The 16,422-nt window shown below is 51.4% G+C and overlaps 1 protein-coding gene across 1 annotated transcript in view; it reads left to right on the forward strand.

Annotated features, from left to right (window-relative positions):
- Positions 1 to 16,422, forward strand: part of TMEM63C (transmembrane protein 63C) — a 46,878-nt gene that overhangs the window by 13,209 nt on the left and 17,247 nt on the right. Inside the window, exons 2-12 of the mRNA XM_019552060.1 lie at positions 1,363 to 1,480; positions 1,840 to 2,070; positions 3,141 to 3,220; positions 5,821 to 5,908; positions 8,158 to 8,195; positions 11,265 to 11,407; positions 11,880 to 11,931; positions 12,521 to 12,629; positions 13,315 to 13,388; positions 14,473 to 14,553; positions 15,478 to 15,598. Coding sequence (XP_019407605.1) covers positions 1,873 to 2,070; positions 3,141 to 3,220; positions 5,821 to 5,908; positions 8,158 to 8,195; positions 11,265 to 11,407; positions 11,880 to 11,931; positions 12,521 to 12,629; positions 13,315 to 13,388; positions 14,473 to 14,553; positions 15,478 to 15,598 — 984 coding nt within the window. The 5' untranslated portion in view covers positions 1,363 to 1,480; positions 1,840 to 1,872. The remainder of the gene's footprint in view (positions 1 to 1,362; positions 1,481 to 1,839; positions 2,071 to 3,140; positions 3,221 to 5,820; positions 5,909 to 8,157; positions 8,196 to 11,264; positions 11,408 to 11,879; positions 11,932 to 12,520; positions 12,630 to 13,314; positions 13,389 to 14,472; positions 14,554 to 15,477; positions 15,599 to 16,422) is intronic.

The raw sequence follows: 16,422 nt of genomic DNA on the forward strand, positions 1-16,422 counted from the left end.
CCATGGTTCATATAAAGCAGTACCTGGAGGCCTAAAAAGTGGGAGAGTTTGCAGATAGAAGCATAGTTAACTACAGGCAGGGGCATTGCCATAGTACACCTATAAGGTTCAGTCCTCCAAGCCAACTGTACTGTGCCAGGTCCCCCTTCTCCAGAACAGGGAATGGACCCCTCTCTATTCCCACAGTGGTAGGTTTAACTTGATCACTGGGACTTTTGAATGGGTAGATTCCCTCCATGATGTCAAGGGCATTGTTTTGGAAGAGAAGGTTTGTTCATGAGGGCTTATTGGACATACTGGCACTCCCCAGGGGCCCTGGGAATCTATTGATAACTGCTTCATCTTCTGCTGATGTGGAAGAACAAACACCACAGGACCAACCCAGGTCCTGTGTTTCCAGAACTAGGCTTGAGTCCAAGACATCACCGTTATGGCTTGAGGGGGTAAGGGAGTATGCTGCATCTTCCTGTCATGCTTCAAGCCAGTGAAAGCTGTGCAGTGGGGAACAACTGTGCAGCAGAAAATTGCATTTGCAGCCACCTTGGGTAGTAGGTACACTTACCCCAACACAGCAGAAATGGCCAGCAGCACTCACTGGGCCCCACACAGAGCCTGGGATTCCCTGCCTTGGCTACTGTCCTCCTTGACCACTGGTGGTCTAGCTAAACACTGCCTCCTTCAGGATCCAGTGGTTCCATCACTGGGACCTCCTTGCTAGGTCACTGAGGACCTCTGACCCCTCCATGCCCTCACTATGCCCTCTCTTCCTCTGTGGGTTTGTATCACCAAGTGCTGCCCCTTCATACTGTTTTGGACCCACGGCTTGACATGACTCCCTGATGATCACACTCTAAGGACCCTGTCTACATTAGGCTCCTGAGGCTTTTTTTGCTAGGTGCCAAGAGGAAATAAGGGAGAGAATGATGGAGCAGGAAAGTGAAGTGAGCTCTTTGCCATGGGTCTTTACTGTAAAAATTCTTTTACAAAGCCATATTACAGTGGAATCAAAACTGGCCTGGACAGAGAATAAGGAGGTGTTTTTGAAAAACTTGGGAAAATAGAATACAGAAAATGGCCAGGACAAGGTGAGTGGCTGGAGCCCTGTGAGATGTTGGACAGCTGAGTTTTCAACACTAGGAAAATGTCTTCAGGCCAGCACTCCTACCAGGAGGCAGGAAGGTGGTCTGGAGGACCTGTTAGCTTACACCTACCTCTGAAATCAAGGATTCCAGATACTCAAAGGGAGGAAAGGGATAGGAAGATAATTTGTTGGGTGCAACTACCAGCACAGATGTGGTGGTAAGGGAATGTGGTGAATAGAGCCCTGTCAGTCTCTTGCTACTTTTTATCTCTTATTTGTAGTGGCTTATGAAAATGGTCCAGTGTCCTGCTCCTGACCTCTGACTTCACCATGATAGCAACAACTTATTCCAGCCTCTGAGACTGAGCAGGGAAGGCGGTGAAGGACCTTTACTCTCAGGTAGGAATAAAGCAAGGATGCAGCTAAAAGTCCAAATGGCAAAAGAACTATACAATTCCTGGAGTGGAGGCCAGGGATGTGGCAGCCCCAGTGGCTAGCACTGCCCCCCACCCCACTTCTGCAGCATCACTTGCTAGGATATTTTTTGCTCTGACCTCTGTAGTGTCTGTTACTGGGCCAGGCTGGGACTGCAGCAGCTATCAGATCACCCTGTCAGCATGCCGTCCCTAGCCTAATTATGTCCCTACCCAGTTCCTTCCACTGGAAAAAGCTAGGACTGGCCTGGCTTCCCAGCCAAAGTCCACTGCAGTCTCCACCCTCCCTCCTGTCCATCATTGACCCTGCCCGGGTTTTTGCAGGGTGAGGCCCAACAGATTGGACAGGAGGCACAGATGGACAGCATGTATTCTGCTGAGTCAGCACCAGGGGGCCCCAGCCCCATCTCCCTGGATGTTCTCAGCTTCCTGGACACGTTAGCGAACAGCACGGAGGAGCAGTGCTTCAGCGCCCGCTCTCGCAGCACGGTTCTCCAGGGGCTTCCCTTCGGCGGTGTGCCTACTGTGCTTGCCATCAACTTCATCCTCTGGTTGGTGAGTGAGCAGGTGTGGGGGGGCTGCGTACCAATCCCTACCTCCCTTCCCACATGCCAGGGAGATGGTCTTCCTGCACACACGAAAGATAAGCCGTTTCCAAGGGTCTTAGGGTGACTAATGTCTGAGTGGGAGAGAAGGGGCACCCTTACTGCAGAGGGCCATGTGTACAGCATCCCAGCAGGTGGCAGTAGAAGCAGGGGCCAAGACAAATTGAACCAGGAGGTCCCTTGCAGGTCCTCTTTGCCTGTGGAAAGACGGCTTTAACCATGGGCGCTTTCCCATAGCAACAGTCATACTCGGAAACCTGGGCCCTGTAACTATCCCTCTGTGGTAGCACTGCTGGAAGCTGTGGCAGAGACAAGGTTTGTCACTGTTGCCCTCACAAAGCATGAAGGGATGACACAGCAGCAAAACGACATCACCCTTGTCTACACTGGAGCTTTCACTGATACCTGAGCTAGAGGAAGTGTGGGAAGAGGGTATGTACATGGCTGTGGGTGTGGAGTTGGTATCCCTGAGGGGAAGCTGGTAGGAACAGCAGCCATAAACACATGTATGCCTTACAGGAACCACCAAGGGGGAATCCAGTTCTGCCTACAGACATGTGGGTGGGTTTCAGTGTGTGTGTGTGTGTCTGCAGCGGGTGTACACCCCAGTCCACAAGCGGGGAGGAGCTGTACTATGAGCTGAGGAAACAGCTTTGCCCAGGGAGTACTTGATGGGTTTCTGTGTATGAACTCTTCTCTTTTCCTGTGTGTGTAGTAGGTGCTGTGGCTGTATAGGTGTGTGCCTCTGTGTGTGGGGGGCTATGCTTACCTCAGCTGTGTTAGCTTTCCGTGCGTGTGTGTGTGTATTCTCTCTGGGCATACAGGGGTGCGGGTATATATAGTTCCCTGGGTTTAGTGGGATTCCGTTAGTGTATGAGTGCAGTCACCCTGCCAGTGGGCCTCTGGCAGCTGTGGTGACATTGCTAAGGCAGGAGCACAGTTGGCCATCGGCACTGAGGGGACACAGTAGAGGTCAGGCAAAGGGAACATTAACCCTTTGATTTCTCCCACCTGCTGAAGCTCCTCCTCCTGGTCTTCTCCTGCCTTCGAAAAGCAGCTTGGGACTATGGGCGTCTGGCCCTGCTGATGGATAATGACAGGTAAGAACTAAGCTTCCTTTCTAGATGCCTTAATGGCCCTGTCAGTCTCCAGACTCTACTATGGCTATGAAGGAAGAAGCCAGTTAGTGCCACTTGGTTATAACGTGGATAGAGTTTCAGGCACTGGGGGATGCTGCAGCTCATAACCTCTGTAGCTGTCTTGCCTCCTCCATGCTGCATAAGGGAAGTTGGGCTCTGTGCTGTGCTACAGCACAGCCTGGGCTGCATCCCAGCAGGCCCTAGTTGGTGTCTCTTGGTACAGAGCGTGCCAGCACCAGGCAGGTTTTGACTCCGGAGTGTTCAGGGATAAGGCGTTCTTTTCATGCAGTTATTTTAAGGAATGCCATAAAACCCTATTAGCATGTGCAGCAGTTATTGAGCTAAAGCACCATTTCCCCTGCCTCCTGCCCCACAGCTGCATAATCCCGTAGGCAAGCCCCCATCCTCTGGCTGAAAGTTCTGATTTGCTCCTTTCACTGTCTTGGGCTTGATCTCCCACCTGCTGAAACCACTGGCAAAGGTGTGGCTGAATGCAGTAGGCCAGGAGTCAGCCCATGGCCTGCACAGAAGGACTCCCTGAAGGCTAAGGAAGTAGCTGGCATTATGTCTTGGTGCTTTAGCCTTCTGAAAAAGAGGATGCCTCTCACAGAGAAGTCCTGAGTGTGCATCTGGATGAAACCTTCAAGCTATGATATGGCAAGAGAAAGGAGATGATGGTGTAGGGACACACTTGGAGGGGGGTGTGGAATTTACTGTCTGGGCAAAGGTGAGAGGGCCTGTAAGGAAACAGGCGATGGTTGACCTTGGGCATAGGTGATAGGTGGGGAGATTATGGCACCTGGTGTGCTGCAGTTCTTTGTGTTACTAACAGAGTAAGGTGGAGGTGAAGGAAGGGTGAGTGTATGGTGGGGTACAGGTGTGATGGTCTCAAGGCTGCAGTTGTGATAGCTGACTAGGTGATACTGTGCAAAGGAGTGGTTGCAGGGAATGGGGAAGGGAACTGGGCAAGATGATCAGGGAATGATGCAGTCTTCTGAGTAGCTGTTGGTATGTCTAATTGTCTCTTTCCCCCCACACTTCTGTAACAGCCGAATCCCTCCGAACACATGGAACTCCTATGAGTAATGATACTAGTGATCTGGTGACTGGCATTGGTGGCAGGATACGTGTCTTCTTGGAAAAGAAAGAATCAGTAGCTGCTTTCCTAGGGTGTTTGAGGGGCAGGTGGCTGGCCCAGACATCTCCCAGCACAGAGCCTGGCACTGGCAGCAAGAGGAGGGCTTGAGGACAGTTGTGTATAGCAGCAAAATTCCCAAATTCTTCCACTCAGCTGCAGTGGGTGGAAGGGAATATCAGTAGTCTCTGGGCTTTAGGACAAAGCCCTACATTAAAATACGAACATCCATCACAGTTAAAAATGACTCTGGCACCAGGTTTGAGGGGGGTGGGGGTTAAATTCTGAGAAGGTTTGTTGTCCATTCACCCCCCCCATACCCTGCAGCCTGAAACCGGACTGATCTGCAAGGCCTCCCCTCCTAGGCTTGCCAGGCTCCTCAGTATTTTTGTGCCATCCTGCTCCCCACCCTGCAGTTCTTCTTCTTTCTTTCCCTAGGATGCACTGGGGGTGGGGGGTAGCACAGATGTGGTGATGGGGGAATGTGGGGTAGTCTCTGGAAGGCATGAAGCTGGCTACAGGAAATTGTTTCTAGATCCCTCTTCTGAACTTTATTCTCCTTTGGTTTTTCTTCAGCTCTGGCTTTGGTTCTAAATCTGGAAACGTGGTGATGAGGTTTTCACTCCTGGGATAGATCAAAGGGGCGCAGGCAAGATTCAAAACATGTGCTGGGATTAAAAATACAGTACTGGAATGTTTCCTGAGATGATCAACTGAGGGGCTATAAAAATTCACTTCACAGGAATCATCCAGCACGTGAGCTGAAAGAAATGCTCCCATTAGCTGTCAGTGCTACAGGGCCTATGACACCTAATGAAGCAATTCTGATTCTGCTCTATAGAGAGTAGCATGTGTGCAAACATGCACACCCAATCTGGACTCTGGACAATCTCCCATTCATTACAATATTACCATTATCAACCAACTTGGTGTCTCATCTCTCCTGTATCCGGTGGCCATAAGTTGAGTTCGATATGCCCACTCAGCAATGGCAGCATGCATCTAATCACTGTTCTGGTGACCATGAAACTGTGACCTGGGCATGGGAACTACAGTGACTTCCTTGGGTGATGGGGTGGGGGTGACATGCTTTGGGACTATAGTGGTTTTGTGCACAGAGTCCTTCTACCACCTGCTGATTCACTGGCTTAGTGAACAGGCTGATGGGAGAACTGACTACTTGAAGCTATTGAGCTGAGAAATCCCTGCCAGCCTCTGGGCTAGAAATGCACAGGCACTGTCCCAGCCCAGCTGATTGCCCAGGAAGGTCTCAGTCACTAAGGGAAGGTTCTGATCACTTTGATGCAAGTCTGATCAGGATCTTATGTCTTCCCTTTTCCTTCTGTCCTTCTGCCCCTTTCATTCTCTTCTTCCTCCCCCTCTCTCTATGCTTTTCCTTTCTCATCCCTTCTCTCTTCCCTGAAAGCCTGACATCACTGTTCTATGGAGAGCAGAGTGAGAAGGAGAAATCCCCTTCCGAGACCAGCCCGCTAGATGCTGATAACAAAGATGTGGTGAGTGTCCAGCAGGATGTAGTGGGGGAAGTTAGTTCCATCCTGTGCCAAGAGGGAGTGTTATTACTGGAAGCCCAGGTCAGAAATGGAATTGGGTCACAAGCACAGAGCTTTGTGCTCCATGTGAACCAACAGCAAATCAAGGAGCTGCTCATTTTTTTCTCCTGGGAAGCTGCATTGTTCTGATGTTCTTATTAGAGGGGGGCAGATTGGGGGAAATCACTGCCTTTTTTGCTATCGCCCCAGAGCAATTTAATTGCTGACACTAGCAGCAGGAGACTTAATGCAGACAGGGCATGGGCACTTCTTCCAGTACCATAGCAAGGAAGTTTGGTGCCCGGGGCAAGCCTGTAGTGGCATCCCACCCTCATCCCACACACAGATCCGGGGGGCACCCTCCCATGCTTATCTGGGGGTGCACAAAGTGGCGGGAGCTGTCCCCACCCCCTCCCCACACCCCTCTGGACAAGCTGCTTGCAGCTGTGTCTTGCACTCAACCCCGGCTGGGCACTACCTCTCCCAGTCACAGTCCCCCTCCACCCTCACCAGAGGGCCTCAGTCTTCCTCCCCACTTCCCCCCACAACAGACTCACCAGCCAGACACTGCTTTCCAAGCTGCTAGACTGGCCATGTGCATGCTGCAGCAGTGTGCATGCACATGGCATTTATCAGTGACATTATTGACCACATGAGCCCAAATTTTTCAACATATTTATAACAAAATATCAACTCACAACTCATCTGTTGGTGCCCCTTTGCTTCAGTGCCTGTGGCAGTCGCCCTGCTTGCCCCTCCCTTCCTTTGGTACTGACTTCTACCATTGTGCCATCTCCATTCAGGCCAAGCAGAGCTAGACAAACTGGTGACAGAAACTCCAGAGTCCTGTCTAGAGCAGCACCTCGTCCAGTAGCAAATCTTGGCTAAGGTCAAGGAATTCCATTCTGGCCTCTAACATTGACTCCCTAACAGGGGTAGGGGAGTCAGTGTACAGTTCATTGTATATGGATCTCTTCCCTTGATGCCAGGTGGCTATGGAGTCAAGTCAGACTGAAGCCAAGCAGAGTTGCTTGAATGCTGCAGAAGGAGCATTGGCTCCCAGGATGCAAACTCATCTCCAAGACTGATACTACCAGGCAGTTCTGGGTCAAGTACTGAGGAGGAGATATCCTTGGGAAGGAGTGCTTGAGCTAAAGGCTGCCATACCAAGGTGGGGCAGGGAGGGCAGTGTAGACCTGGCCCCTTGATTTTGCAGGGTTCATCCCCCTGCTATTTTCTCCCTTGACCTCTCCTCCCTAACCTGCTCTCAAAGACAGGGCCTCACCCTCCTGTCCCTCTGATGTGGTTACTTGCTGTAAAGACATCTGTAGCCTAAATTTTTCTCCCTGAGCCTCAGGACTCTCCCTCCTCATCCTGCTAGCTGCCTCCTGGGAGTATAGTAGGTCCCTTCCATTTACACAGTCACTCTGAAGATATTTATAAGGTGCACATGTGTCCCTCTGGAGTCGTCATTATTCTAGACCACTGATTTTCAACCAGGGGGCCATGGCACCCTGGGGTGCTGCAAGATCTTTGTAACAGTATTGCACAATATTAGCACTGTTAGATATGCAATTACAAGATCAACCCAGAGATTTCAAGTAGGAACCCAGACTGTCAAGAGCATTCTGACTGCTGTGGCCTCTTTGAGTTCTTTGCAACAGAAGAATTACTCTAGTATTGTTCTGTAGTCAAGAAATGAATGAATGCGAAGAGCTGGCATTTTCCAAGGAGTGCCTTGAATCCAATGAGGGGTGCCTTGAGTCTCAAAAGGCTGAGAACCAATGTCTAGGTCATGCTGCCTAGACGCATGCTCTGGAATGTGGCCAGGTGCATTTAACAGTTGGTTTCTCTCCCCCTCTCCTCATATGTCTGTCCTGAGCCCTCTGCCTCCTTCGTTGATTGCCCATGTGGAAAGTAAAGACCCCAGGCAATTGCAGCAAAAGCAGTGGAAAGCAACCAAGCCTTCTGCTCTAAGAGGCAAGAGTTGTTCTGTCTGTGCTGGTAAGAGCATTGTCTTTGAATTCAAAATGGCAGCTGTGCTAGCATAACACAAGCTGATGCATTGAAGGCATTCCCTGTTCTCCCCAGCCATGGTTGCAGTGCTGCTGGCACCTGCTTCCCTACATGAAGCTCTCTCAGCCCATGTTGCTCTTAATGGTATCTTGCATTGACCTCCACTAACTGATCTTGTTTTCCATCTTCCTTTCTAGGGATTCTGCTCTTGGCTCATTTCCATCTACCAAATGAAGTAAGTAAATGTCCTTCCCAGTCTGTACAGGGGGATGGCAACCATGCCTCATTCTGCCTTTCAATTTACTAAGGTACCCCCACTAATATATGGTGCCTTCAACCCAAGGTTGCTGTATCCACTTGGCCTCCCTTGGCAGCCTTGGATGAGAGAGGAGTGCAGACTTTTAACTTATTATCCAACATTCTGTCCCTTATCCTGTTCCATCTCCAACTTGCTCTGCTTTTGGTGACTGCTCCCTTCCTGCCCTGTGAGTCATTCAGGGGTCCCACCACTTATCTGGAGTTCAGAAAGTCTGACATACTTCTCCCCTCATTTCTGAAAATACCATTTGGGTTTGGAAGAGCAAGGAAATGTCTGTTCTCAGGCCCCTTGGGATGGGAAAAGACTGGAACTGTCACAGGAGAGACCATTTTCCAGGCAATTTCCAGCTTTATAGTTTCATAGTTGGTAGGGTCGGAAGGGACTTGAGCAGATCATCAAATCTGACCCCCTGCCATGGACAGGAAAGAGTACTGGGGTCAAATGACCCCAGCTAGGTGTCTATGTAGCATCCTTTTGAAGACCCCCCAGGGTAGGAGCGAGCACCACTTCCCTTGGAAGTCAAAAATGACCCATCCACAACCACTCTCTGGGTGTGACCCTCCAACCAATTAGCGACCCATCTGACTGTGTAGGCATCGACACCACAGTTGCCTAATTTTTTAATGAGAATGGGGTGAGAGATGGTGTTGAAGGCCTTCCTAAAGTCCAGGAAGACTACGTTCACCGCAACACCTGTCTAAGGATTTTGTGACCTGGTCGTAGAAGGCCACCAGATTGGTCTGACAGGACCTGCCTGTAATGAACCCATGTTGGTTGCCCCTAAGCATAATCACCCCTGCTGGTCCCTCGCAGATATGCACCTGGATAATTTTGTCAAAGAGCAGGACCGAGTTGAGACTAATGGGCCTATAGTTTCCTGGGTCCTCCTTCCTCCCTTTTTTGAAAATGGGGACCACGCTGGCCCTTTTCCAGTCCTCTGGCACCTTGCCAGAGCACCATGAGTGCTTGTAAAGCTGTGCCAGGGGTCCCACAACGACCTCTGCTAATTCCTTCAGTACTTTGCAGTAGAGCTCGTCAGAACCTGCTGATTTGAACACGTGTAGTCCCACCAGAAGTTCCCTGACTAGGTCCTCACTGACCCTGGGCCTGGCTGTGCCTCCCCTGGGACTGTCAGGGATCCCAGTGTGGGGGATGACCTGATCCCTGCTCAGAAAAATGGAGGGAAAAAATCTGTTAAAGAGATTAGCTTTGTTGTCTGGTGCAACCACCAGATTTCCTAGCATGTCCTGAAGAGGCCTCACGTTACCCAGTACCTTCTTTTTACTCCCTATGTATTTAAAAAATAACTTCTTGTTTCTGGGTCGCTAGTCCCAGTTCTTTCTCCGCCTTAGCCTTTCTAACAGTCCCCCTACAATCTCGAGCCAAGGAAGTATAATCCTCCCTGGTGATGGCCTCTCCCTTCCACTGGGTGTATGCCTCCTTTTTAGCTTTGAGACGTTCCTGGATGCTTTGGTGAGCCATGGGGGATTGTCGTGTTGGGATTGTCACCCTTTGGGCTTGGAGGATCGTCTCCTTAAGGAATGACCACTCTTCTTGGACTCCCAACTGCCCTCCCTTCTGGAACCTCAGTGCCTCATTGAAATCCGCCCTCCTGAAGTTCAGGGCTGCTGCCTTGCTGCAGGCCTTTGACACCCTGAGCTGGATGGTGAATTCCAGTAGGCAGTGATCGCTATCACCCAGGTGGTCGAGCACCTGCAGTCCCCTCACCAGGTCATTGCCTGTGGCCAGGACCAGATCCAGCAAGGAATTTCCCCTGGTGGGACTGTGCACCTCCTGAGTTAAATGGAGGTCCTGTAACTCAGCTAGGAACCTACATGAGCGGTCAGACCTGGCTGACTGCTCTTCCCAGCAGATGTCTGGATAGTTCAGGTCACCCATGTTCACCACATCCTTTGACTTAACTGCCTCTGCAAGCTAACCTGAGAATTTCCGGTCTAGTTCTCCCTGGCTGGGTGGTCTGTAGGAGACCACCCACCGTTAAGTCCCTTTCCCCCTAACCCGCTTGTATTCTGACCCAGAGCACTTCAGTCTGCCCCTCCTCTGACCCAGTGCTGTTTGCTAAGGATGTGTATTGCTCTTTGACGTACAGCACCACACCCCTGCCTTTCCTCCCCTTTCTATCCTGCCTGTACAGCCTATAGCCTGTGATGTTTACCACCCAGTCATGCGTTGGATCCCACCAAGTTTCAGTGACCCCTGCTACGTCTGGCTTTGTGTTAGCTAACAGGAGGGCAAGTTCCTCCTGCTTGTTCCTCATACCATGAGCATTGGTATAGAGGCATTTAAGGCCTCCTGAAGGTACATGTACCGCCCCCCTAATCGCAGGACTATCTGGGCCTCTGTATCTTACCTGGGTATTTCTTGTGCTCTTTGCCTGTCTTGGCTGGGCTGTTCTTGTGGGTGACTCTTGGTTCGGTGTTCTGTGGCTCCCTCCATCCTCATCCTCCCCTTCAGCACTTGGATATTCAAAAATGTACCAATGTTTGTTGGTGCTTCTCTAGCCAGATCCTTGATGATTCACTCCTCACCTCCTGTGGCCATGTGAAATCCATGGAAGAGAAGAGAGAGACTGCCATGGGGATTAGACAGAAAGCCATTAGGACCCTTAGCCCTTTCAGGGGCTAGGACAGGATTGTCTCTTTCAGCATACCCTCCACAGTTTTGCCAAGCCCAGGTTAAATGTCCTAGGTTCCTACCCCTCCCTTTAGGGTCCTATCCACCCTGCTGGACAATTCCCTAGTAGGAAACCTGTCCATTTTCCATTACATATGTGCCTGAACCTTACTCTTCCTGGGGTTCAGAGCACTCCCCTGTGAAACCCCCATGTGTTCACAAACACAGGAGTCTGAGCTTGTGGTCTGCCAACCAGCTTCCTACTGGGGTGTGGTGGCTGCTTGCCCTGGGCTGGATGCTGGAAGGTGACACCATCGTGGCTATACTAATGAGCCCTCCACCTTTCCCCAGGGATGAAGAGATTCAAAGCAGATGTGGGATTGATGCTACCACCTACCTCTCCTTCCAGCGCCACCTCCTGGTGCTGCTCATGATCATCTGTGTGCTTTCTGTGGCTGTCATCCTGCCTGTCAACTTCTCGGGGGACCTCCTGGGTAGGTTCTTCTGCAGGCCTGCTAGAGGATCCCTGTGGCAGGACACTGCTTCCCTCAGCATGAGGGTGTGTCTTGTGTACCATGCAGGTTGGGGTAACAATGGTCTTATTGTGGGTTGTCAGACAGGAATGTAGAGTCCTTGGGCGGAGGGCTGGACCCAGTGATCTTGCGAGATCCCTTGCAGCCCTAATGTCTATGAAATCTATGAGTCCTGGATAGCATGTGGTTCCTGGGAAGCAAGTCCTAAGCACTGTGGCGGTGACAGAGGTGCTTCCTCTACAGTGTGGGGCGGCTTGGTGGGCAGCTGTGGAGTATTTGAAAATGCAGATACCAGGGTACCTTTAAGTGTGGCAGAAGGAGCCATGGGGGAACCTAGGCAGCTGGCATAGGGGAACTGTTCTTATCTTTGAAACCCCTTGAACACATTCAGTTCTCCCATTCCCTCTGTGTCTCCTCTTCTCTTCCCTTCCAGGAAGTAATCCAGCTCACTTTGGCCGGACGACCATCGCCAATATCCCAACACAGTACGTGCCCCCAGCACCTCGCAGCTGCACCCCCTGCCACCTACCAGGAGCGAGTGGGGCGCCAGCACACAGGGTTAGACCGTGACCAGTTTGGGGGTCGATGCTAGGGGTTTGCTTGTGCATGACTCCTAAAGATCCCCTGTCTTGGGGCATCACACAGGTGTGTGAGCAGCTGATGCACAGATGTGTACAGCTACCCCAGAAGAGATGAGAGCCGGTATGCCTACACAAGTCACTTCAGCACCTTCTGCTGGGGCAGGCTGGCACTGGAGTAGCTTGAGCTTGCAAGTTATCCTGATACATTTCTACAGCAGCTCAGCTGATGCTCCTGCAACTTTCTCTCTAGCACTCCTTGTGGGAAGAGGCTAGGATTGCAATAACTGTGAACTGAACTCACAGCTAGTTCTCTTGCACCCATGTCTGGAAGAGGAGTTTCTAAGACTGGGAATGCCAAGCCCTGATGGTTTTCACTGTGGTAGGCTGTCTGCTTGCTCCCCAGTTGGGGAAAGAGCTGGGCTGCAGCGGGTGCCACTGGTCCCCATGGGTGGGTGCTGCTTTACTAGCTGATCTGTTCCTTCATCTCACCCAGAGACCGTCTCCTGTGGTTACACAGTATCTTCGCTCTCATCTATTTCATTGTCACCATCTTCTCCATGGCACATCACTCAGTCCAGCTGGAATACAAGGCGAATGAGAAGGTAAGAAGCCCTTTCTGCCCTTTCCAGCCTGCAGAGACCATGGTCACCCTTGCTTGTGCTTTGCCTTTCTGCCTTTGCAGAAACTGTTGTTAGTTCCAGAATAGGTTTGATCTCTCCAACCAGCCAGGAACTGGGCAGACTGGGAATGAGGAGTTGGATTTCTCCCAGATGGAGGAGAAAGAATTGCCCGCCCCCCATAGATACACATGCACACCCATTCTGTCCCTTGAGTTGAGATTTGTTTGTGGCATTGATGAGGCCTGAGCTCTCCCATTTCCTAAGTGGTGGTAGGGCCAAGAGTTACACCATGACACTGGTGCAATTAGAGTCAGAAGTAAGTGTGTCCGGTGGTTACGCCAGGAGACTGATGAAACTAGGGCCAGTGACTAGACTTCAGGACTCCTGGGTTCTCTTCCCACCTCTTGGGAAGCTCAGTTAACTGGAGCCAACAATCGAGACTTCTGGATTGGGCTCCTAACTCTGCTTCCAGTTCATAGTGTGGTGCTGTTCCAGCCCTTTCCCCTCCCTGGGTACCAGGCAGTAAACATAAAAACACTGCCTGCTTCTGAGCAAAGCACTTCCAAACAAAGCAGGATGCGATATACAGATAGGAACATACCTAGTATCATGATCCTGCTCTTCAGCCCTTCTAGCCTTAACACGTCTCCCTTCCCTTCTCTCTTAGGTTGCCCGGACACTCATGGTCACCCGGATTCCCAAGGAGATCACAGACCCCTCCCTGATCATCAAGCATTTTCAGTGAGCAGAGCTGCAGACCACTGCTTTGTCTCTGATCCCATCCCTATGGCCTTCCCCTCCCAGTTCAGCTTATTTTTGCTGTCCCACTAGAAGAAAGCAGGTCAGGGGCACCAATGGGCTCAAAGAGAGTTGAAACCATTAGAAGAACTTCGGGTGTCTATATGCACTGAGTAATTTGCTAAGGATTCAACTCTCAAGCTCACTGTCTGCAATAGGTGCTATGACAGTACCTCACTGTTACATGGCATAAAGAACCAATTGGCATTGAGCAAATGGCTATCAGAGGCTGAGGTTAAGGCTGGGCCACCAATGTGCACAGCGCAGAGGGGTGGGAGCATGTGTGGGTGTAGTGTAGCTGGGGGCACCTGCACACCCAGTGCAGGGTTAGAGGGCACCTGCATGGATGAGGCCTGGGGCATGTGGCCCCAGCTGGTACAGCCTCAGAAGCATTCAGCTCTAGGTTGTATAGAATTTGGACAGCCCTGGATTAGGGGACTGGACACAAAGCTGATGCACTGCAGTAACTTCACCAGGGTTTAATTACTCCTCACTTAATACTGTCTGATTTTTTCCCTGGAGTGGAGTGGCTTATACCAGTACAAGGCTGTACATTGTGTGTCTGCTGAACTTTCACCCAGAAACAAAGTGAAAGTATTGCAGGTTGCTCCCCTTGGTGTGGAAAGCAGGTAATGGCTGATGGGCAGGTGGGGTCTCATGCAGTGGGGAAAGCAGGGATGCCCCCTGCTGGAAAGGACAGGTGCAGACAAGGCCACCATCTCGCCATTATTCAGCACTTCCCTGAATGGAGTTACTACCTGGCATTGGTCTGTGCATGGATTAAGGGTGTTATTCCTGTGGAGAGGTCCTGGGGAAGCCACTGCCTCCTTCACATGTCTGTGCCTATGAGACTCACTGGCCACTTTTCTGAAGGCTTCAGAACAAGTGTCCTATCCCCAAACGCATCCCAGTTGTATCCCTCCCCTCGCTGGACCTGAAGAGCTACAGAGCAAGAAAAAAATGAGTGCCCAGCGTCTCTTGCGTCTGCTAGAGGGAGGGGACACAGCTTTGTCTTTTTGTCCCCCAGTGAGGCCTATCCCAGCTGTACAGTCACCAATGTCCAGTTCTGCTTCGACGTTCGCAAGCTGATGAAACTAGATGCCAAAAGGTAAGTTGGGGGATGGGGGTTGCTAATTGCAGACCCTCCTTGCCAGTCATATTTAGGTGATTGCTGAGGTACCTGTGCATCATTTTCCTGGTTGGCTTGAGAGTCTGTGGATGAGTTGCCCTCTCTAGACCTCTCTTGGGTCACCCAACAGTAGCCTCGTCACCCCACCCAGATTCACATCTAAGCAGGGGCAGTTTCCCTTCCCCCAGCAATTTTTCACATGTTTTCCCTTCCTAGTGTCCTCGCATGGTGGCCAGGGCTCTGCCCTGGGTACTGAATGTCTCTCCAGTGCCAGTGAGCCCTGTCACACCCAGTGGTATTGGCATAGCAAGATCTATGAGGAGCATCAGGTTCCCCCGATCTGTGTTCACCATGGCATCTCAGTCCCTGGTCTGCAGGCCAGATCCAGCTCTCTAGACACCCCACCATTTGAAAAATTTGGCAATGGGGAGTAATGGCACCATTCCCTTGCTATCAAATTTCCAGCCCCGTGGGAAACCCTGTGGGCTGGTTAGCGTGGCTCTGCATGCTGCAGCATGGGGTCATGCAGGAGGCAGTGTGGGGCCCCAGGGTCTGATCCTGACGTGGGGGTGGCATGGGGACCCAGGGCCTGATCCTGGCATGTGGGGCCAGCATGAGACCCTTGGCACTGATCTGGCATGCAGGGGCAGTGCAGGCTCCTAGGCCCAATCCCATTGAGTGAGGTCTGATCTCAGCATTCCAGGCTGGGTGGGGCATTGCAGAGCCCCAGGGCCTGATCCCTGCATGCCAAGGCCCAAACCTGGCAGCAGGCTGGGTGGATGTAGCATGGGGCTCAATCTGGCTGTGGACCACTCACTCAGCCAGTTGAGGACCACTGCATTACGGACTACTCCCTTCTCTGCGGGCCTTACTCAATGTTCACTTTGACCCTATTTCTGCCAGGCGCAAGGCAATGAAGGGGCGACTTTACTTCACCACCAAGGCACAGAAAGAGGGGAAGATCATGATCAAAACCCACCCATGTGCCCGCATCTTCTGCTGCCGAATCTGTGGTTTTGAGCTGGTAGGTGGAGGGACTGTGGGGCTGGAGAACATCTGTCTGTGGCCAGCAGGGAGGGGAGAGGGGTTTAGAGCTGGAGACTCTCTCCCCGCCACTTCTCTACCCGCTGCTCTCCTTCTCTGACAGCCACTGAGCTGCAGTGCTTCCCAGCCTGCTTCCCACAGTGGATAACTTGGGTTGTAGCTGCTGCTGTTCAGTCTTCTGGCTGGCTGTCACAAGGATGTGAGGGACCCTGGGGATAAGAGGTTTGCACTGATCTGTAAACAAGCCTCAGTGGGGTCAATGGGCCATGAGATGCCCACACTGAAAAGTGTATGAATTGTATGGAGGAAACACTCACCCGCTACTGCTCTCTAGAGGCCATGTGGGAATACTGAGCACCATCAGCCTGCAGCTGTTCTAACCCAGACAGCATCTCCTTGACACATTTAGCTGCTGTTCTTTTGTAAGCAATGTCTGCTTAGGCTGGGATGACGCATGATTAATCTCACTCACACACACATCCCTGGGCACCTCCCCACAACAGTTGACTTACTACGGCTGTGGCTCCTGGACTGGAACTTGTCAGCTGTTGAGCATTATTATTTAATGTCTATGTTATGACCATGTTGGATGGCTGGAGGATATCCAGCCCCTTGAATGCTGCTCACAAGTACAGTCTTCTTGGCCACCGCTGAGGTTCATCACCTGTCCTAGTTTGGACCACAGCCCTCAGCCACCACCAGGGTTGTTTATTTCCCTTCCTACAGAGGAGGGATGAGCCTGAATTGCTCAGTCACTCCCTCTCATAGCTTCTTCTGCTGGGCTGTCACTCTTGACTGCTCTGG

The sequence above is a fragment of the Crocodylus porosus genome, unplaced genomic scaffold, assembly GCF_001723895.1.
Source record: "Crocodylus porosus isolate Cpor-Errol unplaced genomic scaffold, CroPor_comp1, whole genome shotgun sequence".
NCBI lineage: Eukaryota > Metazoa > Chordata > Crocodylia > Crocodylidae > Crocodylus > Crocodylus porosus.